The 19,709-nt window shown below is 41.1% G+C and overlaps 1 protein-coding gene across 4 annotated transcripts in view; it reads left to right on the top strand.

Moving 5' to 3' along the window:
- The window catches only part of LOC140951168 (uncharacterized), a 26,415-nt gene extending 6,706 nt beyond the window's left edge, over positions 1–19,709 (top strand). For 2 of the 4 annotated variants that reach the window (XM_073400390.1, XM_073400391.1), the window contains 7 exons: positions 10,719–10,795; positions 12,203–12,504; positions 14,256–14,302; positions 15,013–15,057; positions 15,490–15,552; positions 17,241–17,390; positions 18,483–19,709. In XM_073400390.1, the coding sequence (XP_073256491.1) occupies positions 12,221–12,504; positions 14,256–14,302; positions 15,013–15,057; positions 15,490–15,552; positions 17,241–17,390; positions 18,483–18,961 (1,068 nt within the window). In that variant the 5' untranslated portion in view covers positions 10,719–10,795; positions 12,203–12,220 and the 3' untranslated portion in view covers positions 18,962–19,709. Of the gene's footprint in view, positions 1–2,462; positions 2,603–10,718; positions 10,796–11,737; positions 12,505–14,255; positions 14,303–15,012; positions 15,058–15,489; positions 15,553–17,240; positions 17,391–18,482 lie in introns of those variants that run through there. The other 2 variants (XM_073400392.1, XM_073400389.1) reach the window with 2 other exon arrangements.

The raw sequence follows: 19,709 nt of genomic DNA, 5'->3' as shown, positions 1-19,709 counted from the left end.
CGGTGAAAGGGCCAGTTGTCTGTGATTTCACACAAGCCTCCTGCACAGTACATCGCGCAAACAGCTTAGTTGTGGTTGTTGTAGGATTCGCTTTACGGAGTTAGTTTGTTTGAAGATGAACCGAAGCATTTGACTCTTGTGGACCTGGACAATTCTTGAGCAAGCTTGCTCGGAAGCTTCAATAGATTATCAGTCTCGACATTAACAAAGAAGGTTTGAAGCCTTAAGTCAACCATTCCATCTTGGTATTAAGAAAGGTAAATTTGCCGCCAAATTGTTAGCATTTAACTGGAAATTATTTCAAGTTTTTTCATTTAGTGGATTAATGTGCTGGTTGGTGAAAAAGGTGTGCGTATTTGAACTTCATTGCTGGGAATCAGAGAGTATAATTTTAATATTTGATAGTTGATAGCGTAAAATTGTTCGTAGTTGAAATAGATTTTGTGTAACCAGCAGATTCTTGACTGATTCTCTTTTTAAAAGTCTCACGGCCTGCCACTCGCGGCAGTAACTTTGCGTTTTCACATCTTTTCTAATATGATTGTGTTGAACATATCGAAGGAGCTGAAGATGGCAAATATACCACAGTCGATGCGGTTACCCAGGCAGACAAAACAAGAATATAGTACAGTGATAAACTATGCAATGGTATAATAAAAGGTCGCTATTTTAACAAGCGCCGTGACCGTTTAAGCTCGATAAGCCAGTGACTAGATCAATAAAGAGTTTACTTCAATTACCGAAGGTGCTTTGGAAGTTGATTCGAAGAAATTACACCCTACAAGACCAACCTTTTCACCCTCCTACATGAAGTGGTGAAATTAGTGCGTATATTTAAAATGTTACGGGTGGCACTAAAGCGTGTTCCACTGCAATCAATTCAGTGCAAAAGTCTTCGGCGTTCCTTGTTTTATTTGATGAGCTTTCACGCAGTAGAAACATGAACAAGGATATATAAAATCATCAGTTAACTATCTTTGCACTTTTTCCAAAGTTATGAGCTTCTTCTTCGTCGAAAACGCTTCGCAGACCAAGATGAAAAAAAATTTGACAAATAAGTGAACAAATGAGTAGAACAGCACATTTTTAATATATTAGACTTTAAACAGTAAAGTACCAACCTTGCATGAAGTATTTTTGCTTTTATTAGCTTTCGCGAAATTTTCTCGTTGGACTACAGTGAAGAAGTGTCAGACAAATAATATCTAAGTAACATTTCGTCTAGCCAGGCAGATTCACGATCATTGATTTCCAAGAAAAAAAACTATTTTAACTATAAAAAAGCCATACACTGCCTTGGTTGTCCAAGCCGAATTATGATTTACTATCAACAATTTTATTTACCCGATTGCAGATGAAAAAAAGTCTTGCACATACCTCGCGGCACGTTCGTTACTAAACGGCTACTGAAAGACCCTGAAGCCTGCCTCGACAAGCCTACATCCTCCGAGACAGAACGTAAATTCTCCACGAGCTTTCAGTTGTAACCTCTTGTTTTCTTACCACTTTATAATTTTTTGTTGCCCAGCCAACTCTGATAACACGGAATTGATTCCGCTTAAGCTGGTCAGGTTAGAGAAGTGGACATAAGGGAGAAGTAGTTTTTGTTCTTCTAATAAGGCCTTCACCAAGACTTTCGAAAATGCTAGCGGACAGAAAAGCATAGTCTTTCCAGATGAGGGAGAAACCGCCTTGATTCACGCTACCGACGGGTGTATATTTTTTAAAGATTCTTGTTCAAATGTGTTCGAAGTTCTTAAAACACGCCAAAGCTTATGAATCACTTAGTTCAGTTTGCTGAATTCACATCTTTAGTCTCAATTGTATCTATTTAGCATTTTCCTCTTTTGTCAGCTGTGTATAAGTAAACCGAAATCTCTTTTCTCTGGAAATGGAGCTCAGTTTGCAAATACGGCCTGTATAGTCCCCAAGCTTTCAATTGATATTGCATTGGGAGGAGAGAGTTTTTGGATTGCAGGATTGCAAGAATTAGTGTTCAATAGTAACAGCAGCGTGACAAAATTCCCCTCAAAAATCATCGAGTTTCCTTCTTTGTCATTTAGTGGAGGTGGTTTATTTCTTTGATCTTTATTTTTCTGCTTGTAAGACGCAAACCACTGACCAAGAAAACGTATTTTGCTAGGCCTTTGAGATAGATCGGGGATACATTATCTATTAATTCTAACCTGAATAATGCTGAGGGCTGTGCTTGTATGCTACGTAGAGCTCTTTTGTTTGAATTCCACCGCGCATGCGTTGTTTCTTGGGCAGTGCCGATGGCAGGTAGTCCCAGGTGATAAAAACATGACACGCTTCACGTTTGTCAATCAAGTTAGACACTCCTTGTTATGTGTCTTATAACCCCGCGACATCGACCGCTTTTAGGCGCCGTGTAATTTCAAGTAGCAATGCTTCTTTTGCGTATTTATCCATTTTATATATTTTTATATAACATTTTATATAACAACACTTGATTTCTAAACCTTAAAGTTTTTTCTCGGAAATGTTATACGTCTGGTTTGTCTGCTCTTCAATACAGTGATGGGGATAAAATGCTCCGGAATACCTTGTTGGACTGAGAACATTCTCCTTGTATTCGTATGTGAGTGTCCCTTTTACCTGATTTGCACAAATCGAAATGCTCACGTTTGTCGCAGCAGTGGTTGCTCATTTTTGTAGTTCGGAACCTGGCACTTGAGCGACATGCATCGCACGAAAAGACTATGACGCAGGTATAATAACGATTATATTGTATTTCGGTTGCAAAAAACGAAATAGGCGATTGACCTTTCTGGTTGAGGCTTGTCGCATTCAGAAAGGGCCTCTGTGTCTGTGGTTCTATAATACAATTTTACCACGAGGTGCTTCGTTCATAACTTGAGAAACCCTACGGGATTTGAATGATCGAACTTAAAATCGAGTACGCCTTTGTAGTGTTGTCTGTCTGTAACCTCAAAAAGGTAAATTTTAATGTTGTATCGGGACTATGCTTGCAGTTAGATATTTAAAATAACAGTTTCCTGTTCATGATGTCACAAATTGTGGTTCTGACTACGCCGGTCTCTGACTCGGCTTATGGAAGGTGTTCTTTTTCTGTTCTGATAATGGTGGGTGAACGTAAAACTATATTTCAGTATTGTTATAGTTCCAGTGCTTTTGTCTACAGAAAGTAATGGTCGAATTCTAGTTCTTAGTATATCTCGGTAATCGTTTTTGGCCTTTATTATGCCCTATTCAGTTGACATTCAAAACGTTTCTCTTTTCTTTCATGCCTTGCTTTCTTAAATGCATTGCTCCGTACTGGATCTAAGTAGTTTCTATTGTAGACATAATTTCTGTGATTTGATTGTAGCTACGAGGAGAAGTTGTCACCACTGAAAAACAATATAATGTCGACAGGCATCACTTGTAGACACCACAGAAGGCGTCATCAGTGCACAGTCTAGTTAGAAGTTTCACTTCACTGCTACTATTTTACTTTAGACCGAAAGTTAAGCATTATGACTTTAATTTCTTTCCTTTGTGTGGTATGAACAATTCTTGGGCAAGCTTTGAAGGTATTCCTATCATCATTCTATTGACAAAGTTGAGAGGTTTCGAGTCTTTAGAGGAAGGTAACCCTGCATGTCGCCTTGAAGTGAACGGCATTGAAAATCTATATCACAAAATCTTTCAAATTCTATCGAGATTTAGTTAATAATAGTGTGGATGACAATTTAGAGGAAACGTTCTTTACAGCTCGCAGCGGAAGATCCGAAATATCAGTGATACAGTTTGGGTGACACAACAATACATTCCCCTCATTAGCCGCATAGATTCAGTGTACGAGGCAGAACCTAGTTTGCCTCCACGTGCAGTTACCGCTTCTTTCTCCTTTCCTTTTTTTCTTTTTTTTTTCTTTTAGTTGTTCTGAACATGAACAACCAGAGCTGATCAACTGCACATGTCAGGTTGCAGTTCAGTTTGCCTTCACAACTTTGAGCCTTTTTCATCCTGAAATGTCGCCATCGATCCGCGGGCTAACTGCCCCTTTTCAAGAGCTAAAAGTGTCATAATCGGTGAATGTATTGAGTCTATACTTGTAGCTGGTGAGCTAGATGTATTGCATGATGTTCCATGAGAAATATTGGGAAAATTCTGCGGCATGTAACCTTAGAGAAGGTTAGACATGCATGGAACACCGCCGCTAATTTCTGACCACATTTTCAAAGTGCATGGCTTCAAGACTATCCGTTTATCTCGCTGTACGACGGCAGGATTATTTTATTCACAATGAAAGTTGAAAAAATAACTAACCAGTTAGTGGTCAAGCTTTGTGGTGCTTAATCGAATTGAAAGGTTTTTTAGGAAAGCAATTCGTATTCTTCACCAACACAGTGAAAGCGCGTGTTCTGGTTTATTGAATTCAAGTCTGCTATAGACCTATATTCAATTACTCCTTACAATTACTTGAAAAATGAGCATCATGGAATGAAATATTCATGTTGCTAATAAATCTTCCCAGCGGAAAGGCTGAAAGGAACATATACTGAAAAAAGCTGACCAGCGAAGAGGGGTTGTAGAAAGACGCCAACAAGAAGATCTGTCAATGTTAGGGACGGTGTTATTAATCGCTCGAATGTCTACTCAGTGTCTTAGAGCTCCGGGTTTAACTTTTGCAATTTTAAAAGCTTATCACAACAAATCATTTCTTTGGGAGAGTTCTTGTTATTCTTCCACGCTATATAGTTAACGGCCTTTTCAGTTGCACTCACAGTCAGATAATAGATGTAGTTATCACCTACCGTAGCTTTTAGTCCTTAGACTGACATGGACTGAATCCCTATATGATTATAACGATACGATCATTCAAATGAAACAATTTACGCATAGGCAATACTTTCGTTGGCTTGAAACAAAGCAGTACTTTCACATGGTGCTGTTTATTTAGCTTGTAGTTCTAACTTTTGATTATGTGATGAAATCTTATTGTGTAATCATTCAAATGAAACCTCTTCGTGAGTAATTTCACTGGTACTATTTATCTAGTTTGAAGTTCTTACTTTTGATTCTGTAAATGAATTCTTATTGTGTGACCATTTAAATGAACCTCTTCAGCAGTACTTTCACATGGTACCATATTTAGTATGTAGTTCTAACTTTTGGGTCTGCAGATGAAATCCTATGTTGTTACCATTCAAATGAAACCTCTTCAGCAGTACTTTCACATGGTACTATTTATTTAGTTTGAAATTCTAACTTTTGAGTCTGTACATGAAATCCTATATGGAGTTCGTTCAAATGCAACGTCTTGGCTGACTATTTCCTCATGGAAGGGCTCTTTCGGTTTTCAAGGCACTTAACAAATTAGATAAAATCACAATGATATCAGCGTTGGCATTGTCCTGTAGGCTCTTCGAAATATATGAATTTGTAGGAGAAAAAGACTGATTGGGTTTGAAATCAAACTGAGAAGACCTCAGTATGTTACGTTTTTCTTGTACAGTCCCTGATCCTATTTATGGGCATTTGAAGGTTTCTGCGGGAACCTCCTTTATTTCTCCATACGTCCTTTCCCCAACCCCTCTCAGTCTTGCTGCTTGCTGGCACGTTCTCTCAAGTCGCTTAGCTCGCCCCTTGAAATGGAGAGCTTGCTTGTCAGCTAATTTCTGAACTCTTCCCCGCACCTCGTATCGAAAAGGTAAAGCATAACTAAGCGACATTGCGAAGGTTGATTGAACCTCTGTACTACAGCCAATTGACTTTCTTTATGTTCAAAGTTGCGGAATACCTTGAGGCAGCGTGATTGATATGGACAATTTTAGAGGCCTAAACTTACAGAGATTTCAACTGACTCGCGCTTAGAATAAGAGTAGTCTTCCAGTGTCCATGTTAGAGTATTAAACTATAAGGCATTTCAAGGGCCAGCGCGCAAGGCATCAGGTGTCAAGAATTACTGAGCTCGCTTCTTCGAGTTGTTCCCATCCAGTGTAGCATTTTCTTCTCTAGATAGCTATGAAGGTAAAGGAACTTCCTTTTCCCCGTGAACGAACTTTGTTAGCAAATATTGGACTCGGTTTCCAGCACTTAATTACATTTTATGCAGCAGACTTATTTTGCGAGATTGCTATCCGATAGCGCGACAAAATCCCAAAGAAATAGTGTCTTTCTTTGCTATTTTGTGTGCTTTATTGTTTTTAATGTCTCTCACTCTATTTTCTGCTTGTCGAACGCAAATCACCAGTCATTAAGTTGGGTATCACACCGGACCGCATGAAATATCAACGCTAACCTGTGAATGATGCTGTAAGGTTTTTCTTCAGTGTACTCGTGAAGAAGCTTACTTGTTTGAATGTTAATGCTCATGCGTTGTCTGACCTCTAAATAGCAGTTATTCGCACGTGATCGAAAAAGAGTTTGTCTATTCGAAAGAGGTTTCGTGCCCCCCTCCGATGACCCAAACTAAGACAGCTATGTATTTCGAGTAAAATTGCTTATTCTTCATTTTTATCTCATTAAGCAGAAAAGTCAGATATTGCTTTTCACTGCTCTGCATACGCTTCGTCGTAGTTTCTGAACTAAAACGATTGTTTTTGGTGTTCGAACTTTTTTCACGTTGGGTACAGGCGGCCAATATAGCCTTCTAGCAAGATCTATCTAGGGGGTACGGGAGAGGAAAGGAGTTAAGGAACCTGTACCGCCGGGAGAGCTTGCTCGCAGTCCAGCGGCCAAGGTTACATTTGCTGGATTCTTCTTATTTGAAAACGCACTTTTTATAAACTTGGCACAAGCCAGATAAGCACTTTGACACTGGTTGTCCCTGAATAAGCTTAACCATCGATGGTGGACTTAACGTTGAGGAGGAAAAGAGGGAGGAACAAACTCGATTGGAAATCAATTTTTCCCTCTATAGCCTATAAAAATTCGGACACAAATGTATTTAAGAAGCTAATCATTTTTCCATTTACATTCCTATTTTCTTTAGTGTCTTTTTGTACTTGTTTTGTTTGTTCTTTTTGTTTTTATCTTAGGTTTGATTTCCCGGTTTGTATGTTTTGTTTTTGTTGTTGCTTTTTAAGGTTTGTTTTGTTTTGTTTTGTATTTTTGGTTTAATTCCTTTTCAGTTTCGAATAGACTTTTTTAAACTTGGGGTTTGTTTGATACACATTTCAAACCAAGTGGAGGTGGTGTCCAGAAAGGAATTTTTTCCCTAACTAATTATATTAATTAAGTCTAGTGCAGATTCCGAATTCCGTAATCCCATATTTCTAATTTTCCAACTTACCCGGTTGAGAACTTTCATACTAGACATAGTAAGACGAGATGACATTTGACAGAAAAGAAGTATCATTTTCACTTGATATTGTTTGACAGCCTCTTCAGTTTGCTGGGATGTTTTTTTCCCTGGGCATTAACTTTTACAAAAGGACATTGTCTTTGTACGGGTGACTAACTCAGGAATTTCCTGCTTCAACCGCGATTTAGTCGCACAGGTTCCGCCCATTAAAAAAAAATTGGCCGCTTGTTTAAACACATTAGCTCACGCACGCACGCTAAAGCAAACGCTAAACGATGAGAAGCTCCGAAACTGGGGTATTCATTAATGCTTTACGTTAAAAATTCTGGATTAGTTTATCGACATACGGTAATAATTGATCTATGGGATGCATGATTTGTCCGAAGAAGTAAATGAAACATGTAAGCCTGTTGTCATCCCTGCCATAATTCGTTCCATTCTTATCCAGACTGCATACCTCTTGCCTGCTAAATGACCTGAGTTCCCAATAACAGTTCGTTTTAATCGTTCGAATTTTGGTACGAATTGTGTGTCTAGTTTCTGCCAGACCGCAGTTAATTTCAAAATGATTTCTTTTGTTTTTGTATTGTTTTTTCGTGATTTTCGAATTTTTTTTCTCTGCCTGTCAGATGCAAATCACAGGTCAAAGGAGGTCTCCCAGTCTGTCCTGTAAAAATGCCGCGGTTGAGTGTCAATAGGATATTTGCACGTGAGGGTTTGCGTGCAAGAAGACACAAAGTGTTTTTTGAAAATGATCATGAATGATGAATCTTTCGAAAGTTAGTTTGTCAGTCGACTATGTGCTATTAGACTCTTTTGTTTGTCAATCGACTATGTGCTATTAGACTCTTAAGTTCATTTGAAAAAGTTGAAAAACAAAAGTTTAAAGTTCCCAGATAACCCCGATGACTCTTAAAGTACTCGTAATAAATTGAAGCATCTCGGTTTTCGTTTCCGTGAAAATCTACTCCGGAATTTTGCTGTTGCATGGTCTGCCCTTTGTCTTAAAAAGGCGACTAGCACCCGTCATAGTAACGTTTTTTATATCCATATGATGAACTTTTGTTTTGAATCGGTTTTAGGGCCACTTAAAAAGAGGAACTCGCTTGCTTCTAGGTATCTTGCAAAAAAAGGTCTCCATTCCAAGACAAATAATGTCGGTTTGCAACCACACACGTAGATTGCGTTCCCAGCCAGTTTTCATGATAAGGTCGGTGGGATGATGACCCTACAAACGTCGCCCCCTCCCCCCCCCCCCCCCCTCCCGCCTCCCGAGAACTTTGGCTCCGTTGTTACTGGTTTCTCACAATGGTGCTCAAGCATAGAGGAGAGACAAATCTTCCACGGGCGTCGAGGGAGGGTGAGTTGCTGGCGTTCAATTAACGAGACAGCGGTAGTTTGGCAAAATGAAGAGAGACTTCCGCTTCCTGTCGGGACCCTTCCGGTGGACTCGTGACCTTATTTACTTATTATGTCACATTTTTGCAATCTGACGGGAAAACCATACAAGCGAGATCAAGGTTTTCAGGCGACTTATGAGTTCCTCTGTGTACGAAGTAAAGGAAAAATAGATTTTGGCAATGTTCGTTGTTTGGAGAATTACTGTTTTGCAGTTCACAAAGGAGACGGGAAAGGCTAACTGATTTGATCCATAAATATCTTCCTTTGAATTCGGCCTCGTTCATCTAAACATAACAATACAGGGGAATAATTGTTATTCAGTGTATACTATCTGTAATAAATCGCCATTTCCAGGTCAAAACTGAAAATCTCTACTACTAGACCTCGGGCTGATTCAGCAATATTTATAGGTCGGGTTTCGCTTAAGATCCCTTGCCCTTACAAGCATACCATACAAATATTGTTGTTTAGTAAGCGATCTAACCGCATTTTTCTACACTGGTCCCAAAGGTCCGTTCGTAGGAATTAGGTAAGAAAAAAAATCCCCTGGCACCCAGGGTAACTCTGATTTTTCATGAATTAAAGGAACGCAATCGAGAATTTTTATTGACGGGTCCGATGGTTTGAATTTTAAGAAATACACACGCTGAATACAGAATACCAGATAGGAGAGAGCGTTTAAAATCGAGCCTAGAACTAAATTTTACTAATTTCCCGCTATACGGGGCTTTTAAAAAATATCTTGACCCAGGGAGCGGGGAAATTAGCGGTGTTTTAACACCCGGGACTAGAGCAGGTCGTTCACACACATCGAACTTGGCGCCTGAGCGGACTTGGCCGAGAGGTTTTGTAGCCCGCGAGTAAGCACACCATTTAGGGTAGTCGGGAAAAGTCACGCTACAGCCGGACGTCTTCTCTCGCGACCAAGAGAGTCTCGCCTCGCTCTACTCGCCATAATTGGAGAGCTTGCTTGCAGGCTAAAAGGTTTTAGTGCACTTAAGACGGAATCCACCAGGAAATTGAGTAATTATAATTTTAATTTTCAGTGGACAAAAACCTTGTACCGGTATAATTTAAAGCATGTTGCATTCTTTTTTACATTTTTCAAGGGCTAAAGGTGTAATTAGTTATCTGCAATAACACCAAAGAAAATTTCTTATGGGAGCCCAGAAAATAAATGCCAAATTTCGGAAAAAGACATCTTACAAATTAAATTTTCCTAATTTAGCTGTGTTTTACAATTTTTGTAAAATTTGACATTTATTTTCTCGGGTCCCCATGAGAAATAGTCCTCGGTGTCATTACAGATAACTAATTAAATCTATAGTCCTTGAAAAATCTAAAAAAGAATGGGATTTTTTTTTCATTATTCTGGTACAAAATTTTTGTCCAATGAAAATTAAAATTACTCAATTTCCTGATGGATTCCGTCTTAATTCCAGTCTTCACTCTTGAACAATTACTTCCGTTTCAGTGCTTACCAGTCCTCACTCCTACTGATTCACTTCCGCCACTGTCCGAATACCTCTGTTCACACTACACCAAAGTCTGGCACAGAACCTATCCGATGAGTGACGCTCCTATTTGTACATCGGCGCGGCGCAGCTTCGCTCCGTTATAGAAATTATAGCGCCAAAATCACCGTTCTTGTGCGAGGACAGAAGTTTTATCCAATATGGTTTTCGCGCCTGCGCAAGAGCTATCCGGTATAGAGTGTTTTCACATGACGTCACGGCGGCCATATTGGTGTCCCAAAACAATGAAACGGCGGTCATGTTGGTGTCCCAAACCAATCCTCTGGGAGTTGAACTCTTTTCTTATGCAAACGCTTTCTTTTGTTCCAATAAATTTGCATAGATGCTGGCCACGTGAGTGAAAACACTCTATTGTGTGAACATTGCTTCAGAGCGATTGTTTCTTCTATTGTTTATTCCAACAATTTGTCTTGTTTGAAAAGTAAACCGTTGGTTGAAATGAAACTTAATAATCATTTGAAGATGACATTTACTTGAGTATGTCTTTGTTTGCCCACTCTTCTTAGTGAGAAAATTGGGAATTCAGAAGAATCACTCTGTCTGACGGCAAGGAGGAACCTGAAATAACAGATATGTAATTAAGGTAAATGGTTTCGCTCAAAAAGAGCGGGAAGCGAACGCGCGCTCACCACGTGCAGGCGCGTGTCAGCGGCTACTTATAAAAGCCTCTCCGTACAGCACATGCGCAAACAGAATGCCCCTCTGTTCAGACATGTAATTAAGGTAAATGCATTGTTCACCCAAGGTACACTCTCCTCCGCAGAAGCTCCCGATGGGTACAGTATATCTCAATAAAAATAGCAATCAGCGAAAAATGGAAAGCGCGCGGGGGGACGATGAGAAGAGGGCAAAGGCTTTTTTTTCCATCGTCCCCCGCGCGCCGTCTTTTTCTGTCTGCGGAGGTGATGGCTCAAGGTACGATAAAACGGGCAACAAATACATAAAACTTGTTTTACAACATGATGGTGACGCAAAACGAGTGTGTTCAAAGCAACGTTGGTCGTTTTACCACCCACGTACTGCAAACCTGTCTTGCAACAAATCAGTTTGCTGCAAGTCACCAAAAAATTGAGCTATGGTCTTCTTCATACAGTGCAACTCCCGTTAACACGGTCACCAATGGGCCGAAAAAATTTGGCCGTGATAACGAGCTGACCGTATTAACGAGGGTTTCTTTACAAGGAAATGTATGGTTGTTTTTGCCGGGCGACCAATAAAAAGTGGCCGTAACAACGAGCTGACCATATTGCCGAGGTAGGTGTGTGGTGTAAGGCGGGATTTCACTGTATCTCAAACGGAGCATTTTGTGTATGGTTAAGTGCACTAAACGGAATGAACCTGGATCTGCAAATTTCCTGTGACATAGCCCCTGTACCGATCCAGACCCCGCGATAAGGGCGGGGGGGGGCTGGGCAGACCCTTAGATAAGTGGGGGGCCCGGTCTTCAAAAAGCTTTTTTTTCGGCCCTTCGGGCCTCTGTTTGGTCTAAAAGTCAGGGGGGCGGACCCCCGGCCTCTCCCCTGGATCCGCCACTGCCTCTTACCGTGTTGTGTCAGCTACGTAGGCCGATTAATCACAAGCACCGGATGTTAACACAAGAAAAGATGGGTCCAAGAGGTCGGTTTTACTAGCTTATGTTTGGCAGATCAGTAATTTAAACTATGGGTGTAAAAACTGAAGTATGCAAAAAGAGTGCCAAGTACGTGCCTTTGCAATTTGCTAGCATATCCATGTAACTGAAACGTGCTTAAACATTGGCATGCCTCCTAAACAAGCTATATTTAAAGTCCTTACCAGGTTCTCATATAGTTTTTGCGACTTGGCAGCGTAAAGCATTTCAGATCTCTCTAAAGTGCTTAATATCTTTCATATAATGGAACAGGAATCAAGTAAGATTCCTCCCTCCAGAAGGTGCTTCAAATGGGAGCGCATTCGCACTTTGTTATGTTTTGCTGTGGTTACGTGCCTCTTAACGTGCATCGCTTTCCAGTTTATCTTCCTCGTCTCAATGCATAGGAAACTTGAAGACGTTGAGACCCAGCTCAGGGGAAAAGAAAGTCGACTTGCGACGATTGAAAGTGAACTTAGAGTGGTTCAGGATAAAGAACGTAAACCGCGCAGTCAATGGGAAGGACGACTCACTATTGCCGAAAACAAGATAGAAGCAATTTCCCAAACAGTGAAGTATGGGAAGTGGGAGCAAACGAAAAATTATGCTCGACAGAAGAGGACGACTAACCCGCGTGTTAATTTGTCAGACCTTGGTAAGAGGGTCATTGCAGTGGAGAGCAGGTACTATTGCAAGCTGTTAATTCAATTTCGATTTGTTTTAGCCCCTTGAGTCCCAAATGGGAGGCCTTTTTCGTGAGTGAAATTAAGCAGAATCTCATTAGGGAATTATTTACTCTTGGCATAAGAGTCAAGGTAGTCTGATTTGTATGGCTAATGTGGACTAAGACCAACGGGCTGCGATGAGTCCCAGAGTGTAAATAGAGCACTTTCGGTTCAAAGAAATCAGTCGAATGGCTCCACGAGAGTGGCAATAAGACTTGAAGTCTACTGAGCTAAATCGCCACTAAGAGATTAAAGCACTTTTTTCCTGTCTCTACCGACTTTACAAAAGCACCACTCCTATCACGCGCGCTAATGCAGGGTGAAAAAAAGGTGTTTTCCTTTGGGATTATCCGGATCAGGATCAGTGGCCCGAGAACACTCAGATTATGATACATCAAAGGGATCTATAAATCCACTCTGCACAAGGATTCATCGCTTTCGTTGGTGCAATAGATCCGATTGATCTCGGATCACTGATCCTGATCCGGATGTACCCTAAAAGAACGCATGCGCGCGCAAGGCAAACGTCTCATCCGCGTTGACAATTTCTAAAATTAGACAATGAAAAGATCGCAACTACCAAAATAATTCTGTGGATAAACCTGAGGTGAAACTATTTTTTTAGCTAATTACTCATTAATTTTAACTTCAAGTAAAGGGAAAACTAGGGCACGTGGTACAAATTGGCGTTTGCTGTGATCGGGATTATAAATCTATCTAATACCAAGCGACGTCAGTATTCACGTACTGTACCTCGGTCAGTAACGTTCGGTCCAATGTGTCTCTATAACACCACTCACTAAACGTTCGCTCGCGAAATATGCCTATGATCTGTAAAAATAACCAATCAAGGTGGCCGCAAAATTCAGCACCTGCTGTCTGTTTTTAGTTTGTAAGAGTAGGTCTTGGTCGTTGTTGTCTCGAATGGCACTGTGTGGTTGTTTTGAGGGAGAAAACGTCACCAAGTTTCCCTTGAGCTTCGAAATGGTAAATAAAAATAGTTAATAAAAACTGTCTGTTTGAGCATTTCCAAACAACACCGACCCTTCAGTCTAAATCACAAGAGTGTGTTCAAGTCCAAAACTATTCTTCCGCGATTTTTGTACTTACTTAGCCATAAGTCTGCCAAACAAGTCGTTAGGCGAAGAAAATAGCCTACGTGGCAGGCGTTTGAAAGCAAAGGGGAAGGGGAGAGGAAGGGGATTTCGGGCGCGCGAGGGAGAGGGGAAGGGTAGGGAACAGCTAGACTTTCAGGGTTGCCTTAGTTTTGCATACATAACCAGTTGGCAGGATGGAGAAAATAATGGCGCCCTTGGAAAAGTCTCCCTCCTCTCTTCTCCCTCGCGAGCGGTTTCGCGCCCAAATTCCGTTCCCCTTTCCTTTCGAACGCTGACCATACAGGCTACGAATAAAATGGAAAATACGTTTGAAAATACCATTGGAAATTTTCCTAACCTCGGTTTACGCGTCGAGATGATCAGTTCGCTCGTTAGGACCTTGCCTGTCGTATCTCGTGGCTGATGGACCCTATAATATTTCAGGGGACGTGGTTCCATATCAAGGGGGTCTTTAGAACGAGCGCTGGCCGTAACGTATACGTAACGGAGAGAAAATAAGCCAGCAAAATATAAATCTTTAACCGTAAATGCGCATGCCACCAGACCTTTAAGACCCTTGTTTGTAATTTTTATCTTTTATTCGTATTTCAGAATTGTTGAACTCTCTAAGGACCTGAGCCTGCGGTCCTCTTTTCGAGGTAAATAGCCACTGAGCCCATACTCCCTGGTTACGTTTTTGAAGCCATCTAGGCCGATACACACGAGGGGTTTTGCTCCCGGAGCATGCTCCAGGATCATTTTGCACGTGTCAGTACATACGAGGGAGCGTTATTTGCCCCGGGAGCTTGCTCCCAAATATTTAACCAGTTAAATATCGTGGAGCATTTTGCGGGGTGGAAATTCTACTCCCGAGGATGAAGTATACCCATGAAATCGTTGGTACACAAGGAGGAACTTTGCTCCCGAAGCGTACCCCTGGAGCATGCTCCGGGAGCAAAATCCCTAGTGTATCGGCCTTAAAACACTCACAGCACGTGTTTCATAGTGTTTGAAACATGTCGTGCGTTGCCCTTGAATTTCTTTTTTTAATCCCTCTGACGTACATGCAAACTGGTACGTCCATCGTGGTACAAGAGGGAGTGGTGGTTGGAACCCCTAGCATTTTCTTTACGATATTTTTATTTACGATATTTGCGATATTTTGACAAGTTTCTGCCCTTGATAGATAGCGTGCTATGATAGAATACATATAGAAAAAGTTCTCCTGGGGGCATTTGAGGTCATCCAATATGGCGGTCTTTTTTAGATTTTCACTTTTTCCACTATGGTTTGTTTTTGTCTAGAAAATTTAATGACAGAAATGAGCGTTTAGTCTTGCAATCATGCTTTTTTTTTGTTTACCTTTTAGGTCGAGACGGACGGGATGGTATGCCAGGACCACCCGGACCTGCTGGTAATTACTACTCAGTGGAAGGTCGAAACGTTCCCTCGCAACGCCTTTTTTTTTAATTTACATTTTCATTATCATTATCATTGTTAACAGTCGAACGCCACAACATGTAGCTATTGCTAGTTAAGGGACTCAGCTGGGACAGGACCCCATTTAAAGGACTTTCACAGCAAGTCAATTAAGTGTCTAGGTTACTCAGTCAAAAAGAGAAACCCCTCCAACCAACAACAAAGACTGGGATACCGGAGGTCCCCACTATACTGCTTCACTCGCTTATGAGAGGTTTGACAGCATTCTTAGCTCCTCTTATAAGGACATTCTCCCTTCATGTTTTATCTTCTAAGGGTGATAGTTAAGTTATTGTGAGGCATGCTTAACACACAGAATGAGAATTTCGTGAAGTTTGCGTCCTCAGGAAGGTTTCTTACCTCTTAGGACGAGACGGTAGAGACGGGAGACAAGGACCCGCGGGACCACGAGGACTTACGGGACCAAAAGGTAGCCGGATACCAGATAAATCTAAAGGGGTAGAGCGCTTTATAGAATTCTCTTCGCGAGTAGTTGCTAACTCATCAGGGACGGTGGAGCCGGGGGGCTTACATTATGGGGGCTTAAGACTTTTACGTGGAACGTCTCCTCAGGCTCCTTACTTCGAGTCGCTAGTCAGCCCCCCGCTCCTTACCACCCCCCTTACCCTTAAAAAATATATTCCGCTGCCTCTGCTAATACCGTCATACTACCATGGTAGGGGTTGTTATATGATAACAACTGGTCATTACAGGTCGAAGCTCAAAGCAAAATAGGTTAGGAGAACTTTAATCGAGATCTTTAAACGCAGCAATTAACATCACTAACCCAGACAAACGTGAGATTATTGTAGGAGTGATTACATGGGTCCCCACTAACGTTCTGGGCACTACCCGCTAACGCAATTGGCAGTTTTTTTGTTTTGTAGCAAACACGTTCCCGCGCGAGCAAGCAAGGGCCAAAAGTTTAGGCACGAGCAAAACAATTAAGGACATCTTGTATCTAGCTTGCAGGGGAACGCTTGCTAAGTTGCTTGTTTATTGATTTAGGTCTCCTAGCATTCTTCATGTAATGAACATGTAGCAGGTATACGCCACTTGACATCTCCCATAATGCACCTTATTTTCCCCCCAAAATTTTGCATAACCTTTGTTTTTCATTTCAGTTTTACAGCCATCCCAAAAGAAACTGAAAACAACGGTTATGCAAAATTTTAGGGGGGAAATAAGGTACATTTTGAGATATATACAAGTGGTGTATGCTAGAAATAATTTATAATCTGAATCCGAATAATAAACCACCTGACTTATTTTCTCGCGAAACGTCGCTAATATAATACTATGAACTGTTATCATCGGATATCTGATTCAAAAAAGTGAGATCTAGCAGAAACGCCCGGTTAACAAAAACGAAACTTCACAATAATAGTTATTTCAGGAAAAGAGAATAGATTAAACCGGTCCTACTGCCTGCGGAAGTCAGTTATAAATAAAGCTCGCAAATGCAAATTCACTCTCTAAACGCTTGAAAAAGGATAAACTATGTGCAAAACATAGTGCTTCCGTTTTTGATGAAAGCGCATATGTGGTCTTTTTTAGCTTCTACATCGATAACCATCAATAATGCTCTCAATTAAACTGATAGTAACAAGTTTAGTCTCAACTTAACATTAAACCACAACTAGCAGAATTTGGAATTGATTAGCGGATGAACTATATTTGAGCTCATCGACCTTAGCTTCCTTTAAATCGGTTATTTTTAATTATTATAAGTCTGCGTTAGCTGTTTTCCTATGATTGTGAAGACCCACGTTCGTTCAAGTCTATCTGTTTAAAATGTAATAGTGCTCGTCCCTTGTCTCGTCCAATAACTTGTTGTACGTAGCTGTAGTTTTTCTTGTATCACTTTGTTTTTTAATATTTCTTGTTTTTTTTATTATTATTTGTAGTAGTAGTATCCTGGCCCGCTGTAATTGGCCACAGCTGTTGCGGCGTCCCCGCCAACGTTCTTTCTGTTTGTTTGTTTTTTTAGCGAAGCTAATAAAATAAAATAACTTGTCCAACATACTTTTTAATGGCCGTAATAATGTTCGTCCCGGATTATTTAGACGCTATTTTCCTAGAAACACAGTGTAATGTATTTTTTCCCGCGCTTTATAGGGAACGAAGGTCCAACGGGGATTCCTGGACCTGTGGGTCCTTCTGGGCCTAAAGGAGATAGAGGAGCTGAAGGACAGGCGCAGTCAGGTGTGACGTATAACCGATGGGGACGAACTAACTGCTCAGGAGACGCCTCACTTGTGTACACTGGTATGAGGATTACAAGTATATATATCTATAAAACGATAGAAAATAAAAAGACTTGGAAGTTTATGCAGCTAAATCAGTACTATCTACTCAGAGACAGTGAGCCCATTACCAGGAGCGTTCACGTGCACCTTGCGTAAGAGCCTCGCCCATAATCCGGAGCGAGCAACTCCCATATTAGGCCTGTGAAATGGCGTTTTTACGGACTGGTTTATTTTGAGAGCAATAATTCTCGTGAAAAGTTGCTCCGTTCTTGAGTTTAATCAAAGTATAAAGAAAACTAAACATCCGTAATTTTTCGGTCTGCAGGTTTTGCTTACTACCAAAATCGTTAAATAAACGGGTCGGTAAAAACGCCTTGACACGATTCATGGAAGTTGCTCGCTCCGGGTATTGGGCTTCTGCCTTCCATGTATTCGTGTCACAGCCCTACCAAGATTTCCTTCCTTGCCAATTCGGGACAAATACAGTATTTGCCATCTTTGCCCCTGATTTTTTCCAAGTTGTTTCTGTTTGCATGATATTTGCCCCAAGTACATTTATTTTTTTCATAATTGCTTATCCCAGGAGCCTATCTCCTACTTATCCTGGTTCCAGGGGGGTACTCTGGAATCTGGATTTCAATTGACGGGGATGATCGAATGGGGGTAAAAATCAAAACCAAAAAATCGCTAGGGCTTCCAACTAAACCAATAAAAATCCCTGGGCTAAAAGCTAACCCCCAAAAAAATCCCATGCCGATATTTAGAACCTAGAACGCATCAAATGATATAAAAATAAAATTTAAAAAAATTAGAAATTGAATGTTTGTCTTTACATCGAATATTAGATTGTTTTGAACACCTAAAATATCCCTTATCAAATCAAGCCACCCAAAGTAATACCGTCCAAAAAAATCCCGGAATCGAAAATTTTATCCCCGTCACTTGAAATCTGGATAACCCCCCCCCCCCCCCCCGGCGGGATCCTGGTAATTCAACTTGTTCATACTAACTGCTTTATTCCGGGGATGACCATAATTTAACGGGACAGTCAAATGTAATACCTTTTACGACAGACACTCTTTTAAATGCCATTTTTCCCGTGTTTTCACAGGTGTGATGGGCAGTGGTTTTTATAATCACCCCGGTGGAGGATCTAATTTTGTTTGTCTTCCCGACAACCCTGTTTATGACAAGTACATCCAAGGCTGGCAGGGAACCGGAGCGATATACGGCACGGAGTATGAGACAGGCAATTTCCCAGGCTTTAGCAAAAATCTTAATGACCAGGATGCTCCTTGCGCCGTGTGTTACGTCAAGTCACGTGGTTCCCAAATGATGATCCCTGCAACCAACAAGTGTCCCTCGGGATGGACCAAAGAGTACCACGGGTACTTGATGACATCTCACTATGGCCACAAGCATACCAGCGAATTTGTGTGCATTGATGTGAATGCTGAGGCCGTCCCGGGTGGCCATAGTAACACAAATGGAGCATTGTTATACCTAGTGCAAGTTAATTGCGGTTACGGTATACCGTGCGTTCCTTATGTTGAAGGGAAAGAACTGACGTGTGTAGTTTGTACCAAATAGAAAGAAGCGTGTAGTCGAACCTCTTTGGGCCACCCTTGGTGGAGAGAACACTGGCCGCCAAATCGAGGGCCGAGGAGGGTGTTGTAGAGTTTTGATTTCTTTTAGTATAACCACGAACGCAATATAATTGATACTGAAAATAAAACCATTTCGGTGTACAAAATTTACTGGCTCCAGGGCTTGAAGTGATTAAACAAAAGAAATGTGTCGTTCATCCTTGAGCCTCAAGGTGATTTCTTTTGTCTGATTTTCCCAGGCCTCAGAATTAAGCAGGAATGTTAACATATCGAAATTGGTCTGTTGCCGCTCTGGCCTAAGATGTGATTGGTTTAAATTTCTTCCCGTATAAACATAGCCTGTTCCAGGTTCTAAGTTATTAGTGTAGTTGTGCAGTTATGAAAAGTGATGCGACAAACACGCGACGGCTGGGAAGAGAAAGGGTTGTGGATCTCTCTCTCCTATCTTTCTTCCCGCAACCCCCCCTTTCCCAGATCGCGCGCGCCTTATTTTCGCCTCGCTTGTTTTATCTTCGCGACGTCCTGTTATCCGAGAACCCGGCACACACACGCTAGAGTAAAAGTTGTACTTTTCACTACTTTTGCTCCTTTTTTTTCTTTTTTTCTTTTATGTCTTCACTGTCCTTGACTGCCTAAAAAAGGCAAAGTTAACTCTTCTAGCCCGTTAAAAAGGTGTATGAGAAAATAAAGAAATAAATTGCCTGGACGGTACTAAGGCGTCGTTGAATGTA

The sequence above is a fragment of the Porites lutea genome, chromosome 10, assembly GCF_958299795.1.
Source record: "Porites lutea chromosome 10, jaPorLute2.1, whole genome shotgun sequence".
Taxonomy (NCBI): Eukaryota; Metazoa; Cnidaria; class Anthozoa; order Scleractinia; family Poritidae; genus Porites; species Porites lutea.
Note: the sequence above shows the minus strand (reverse complement) of the source record. Positions and strands in the feature narration are given on the sequence as shown.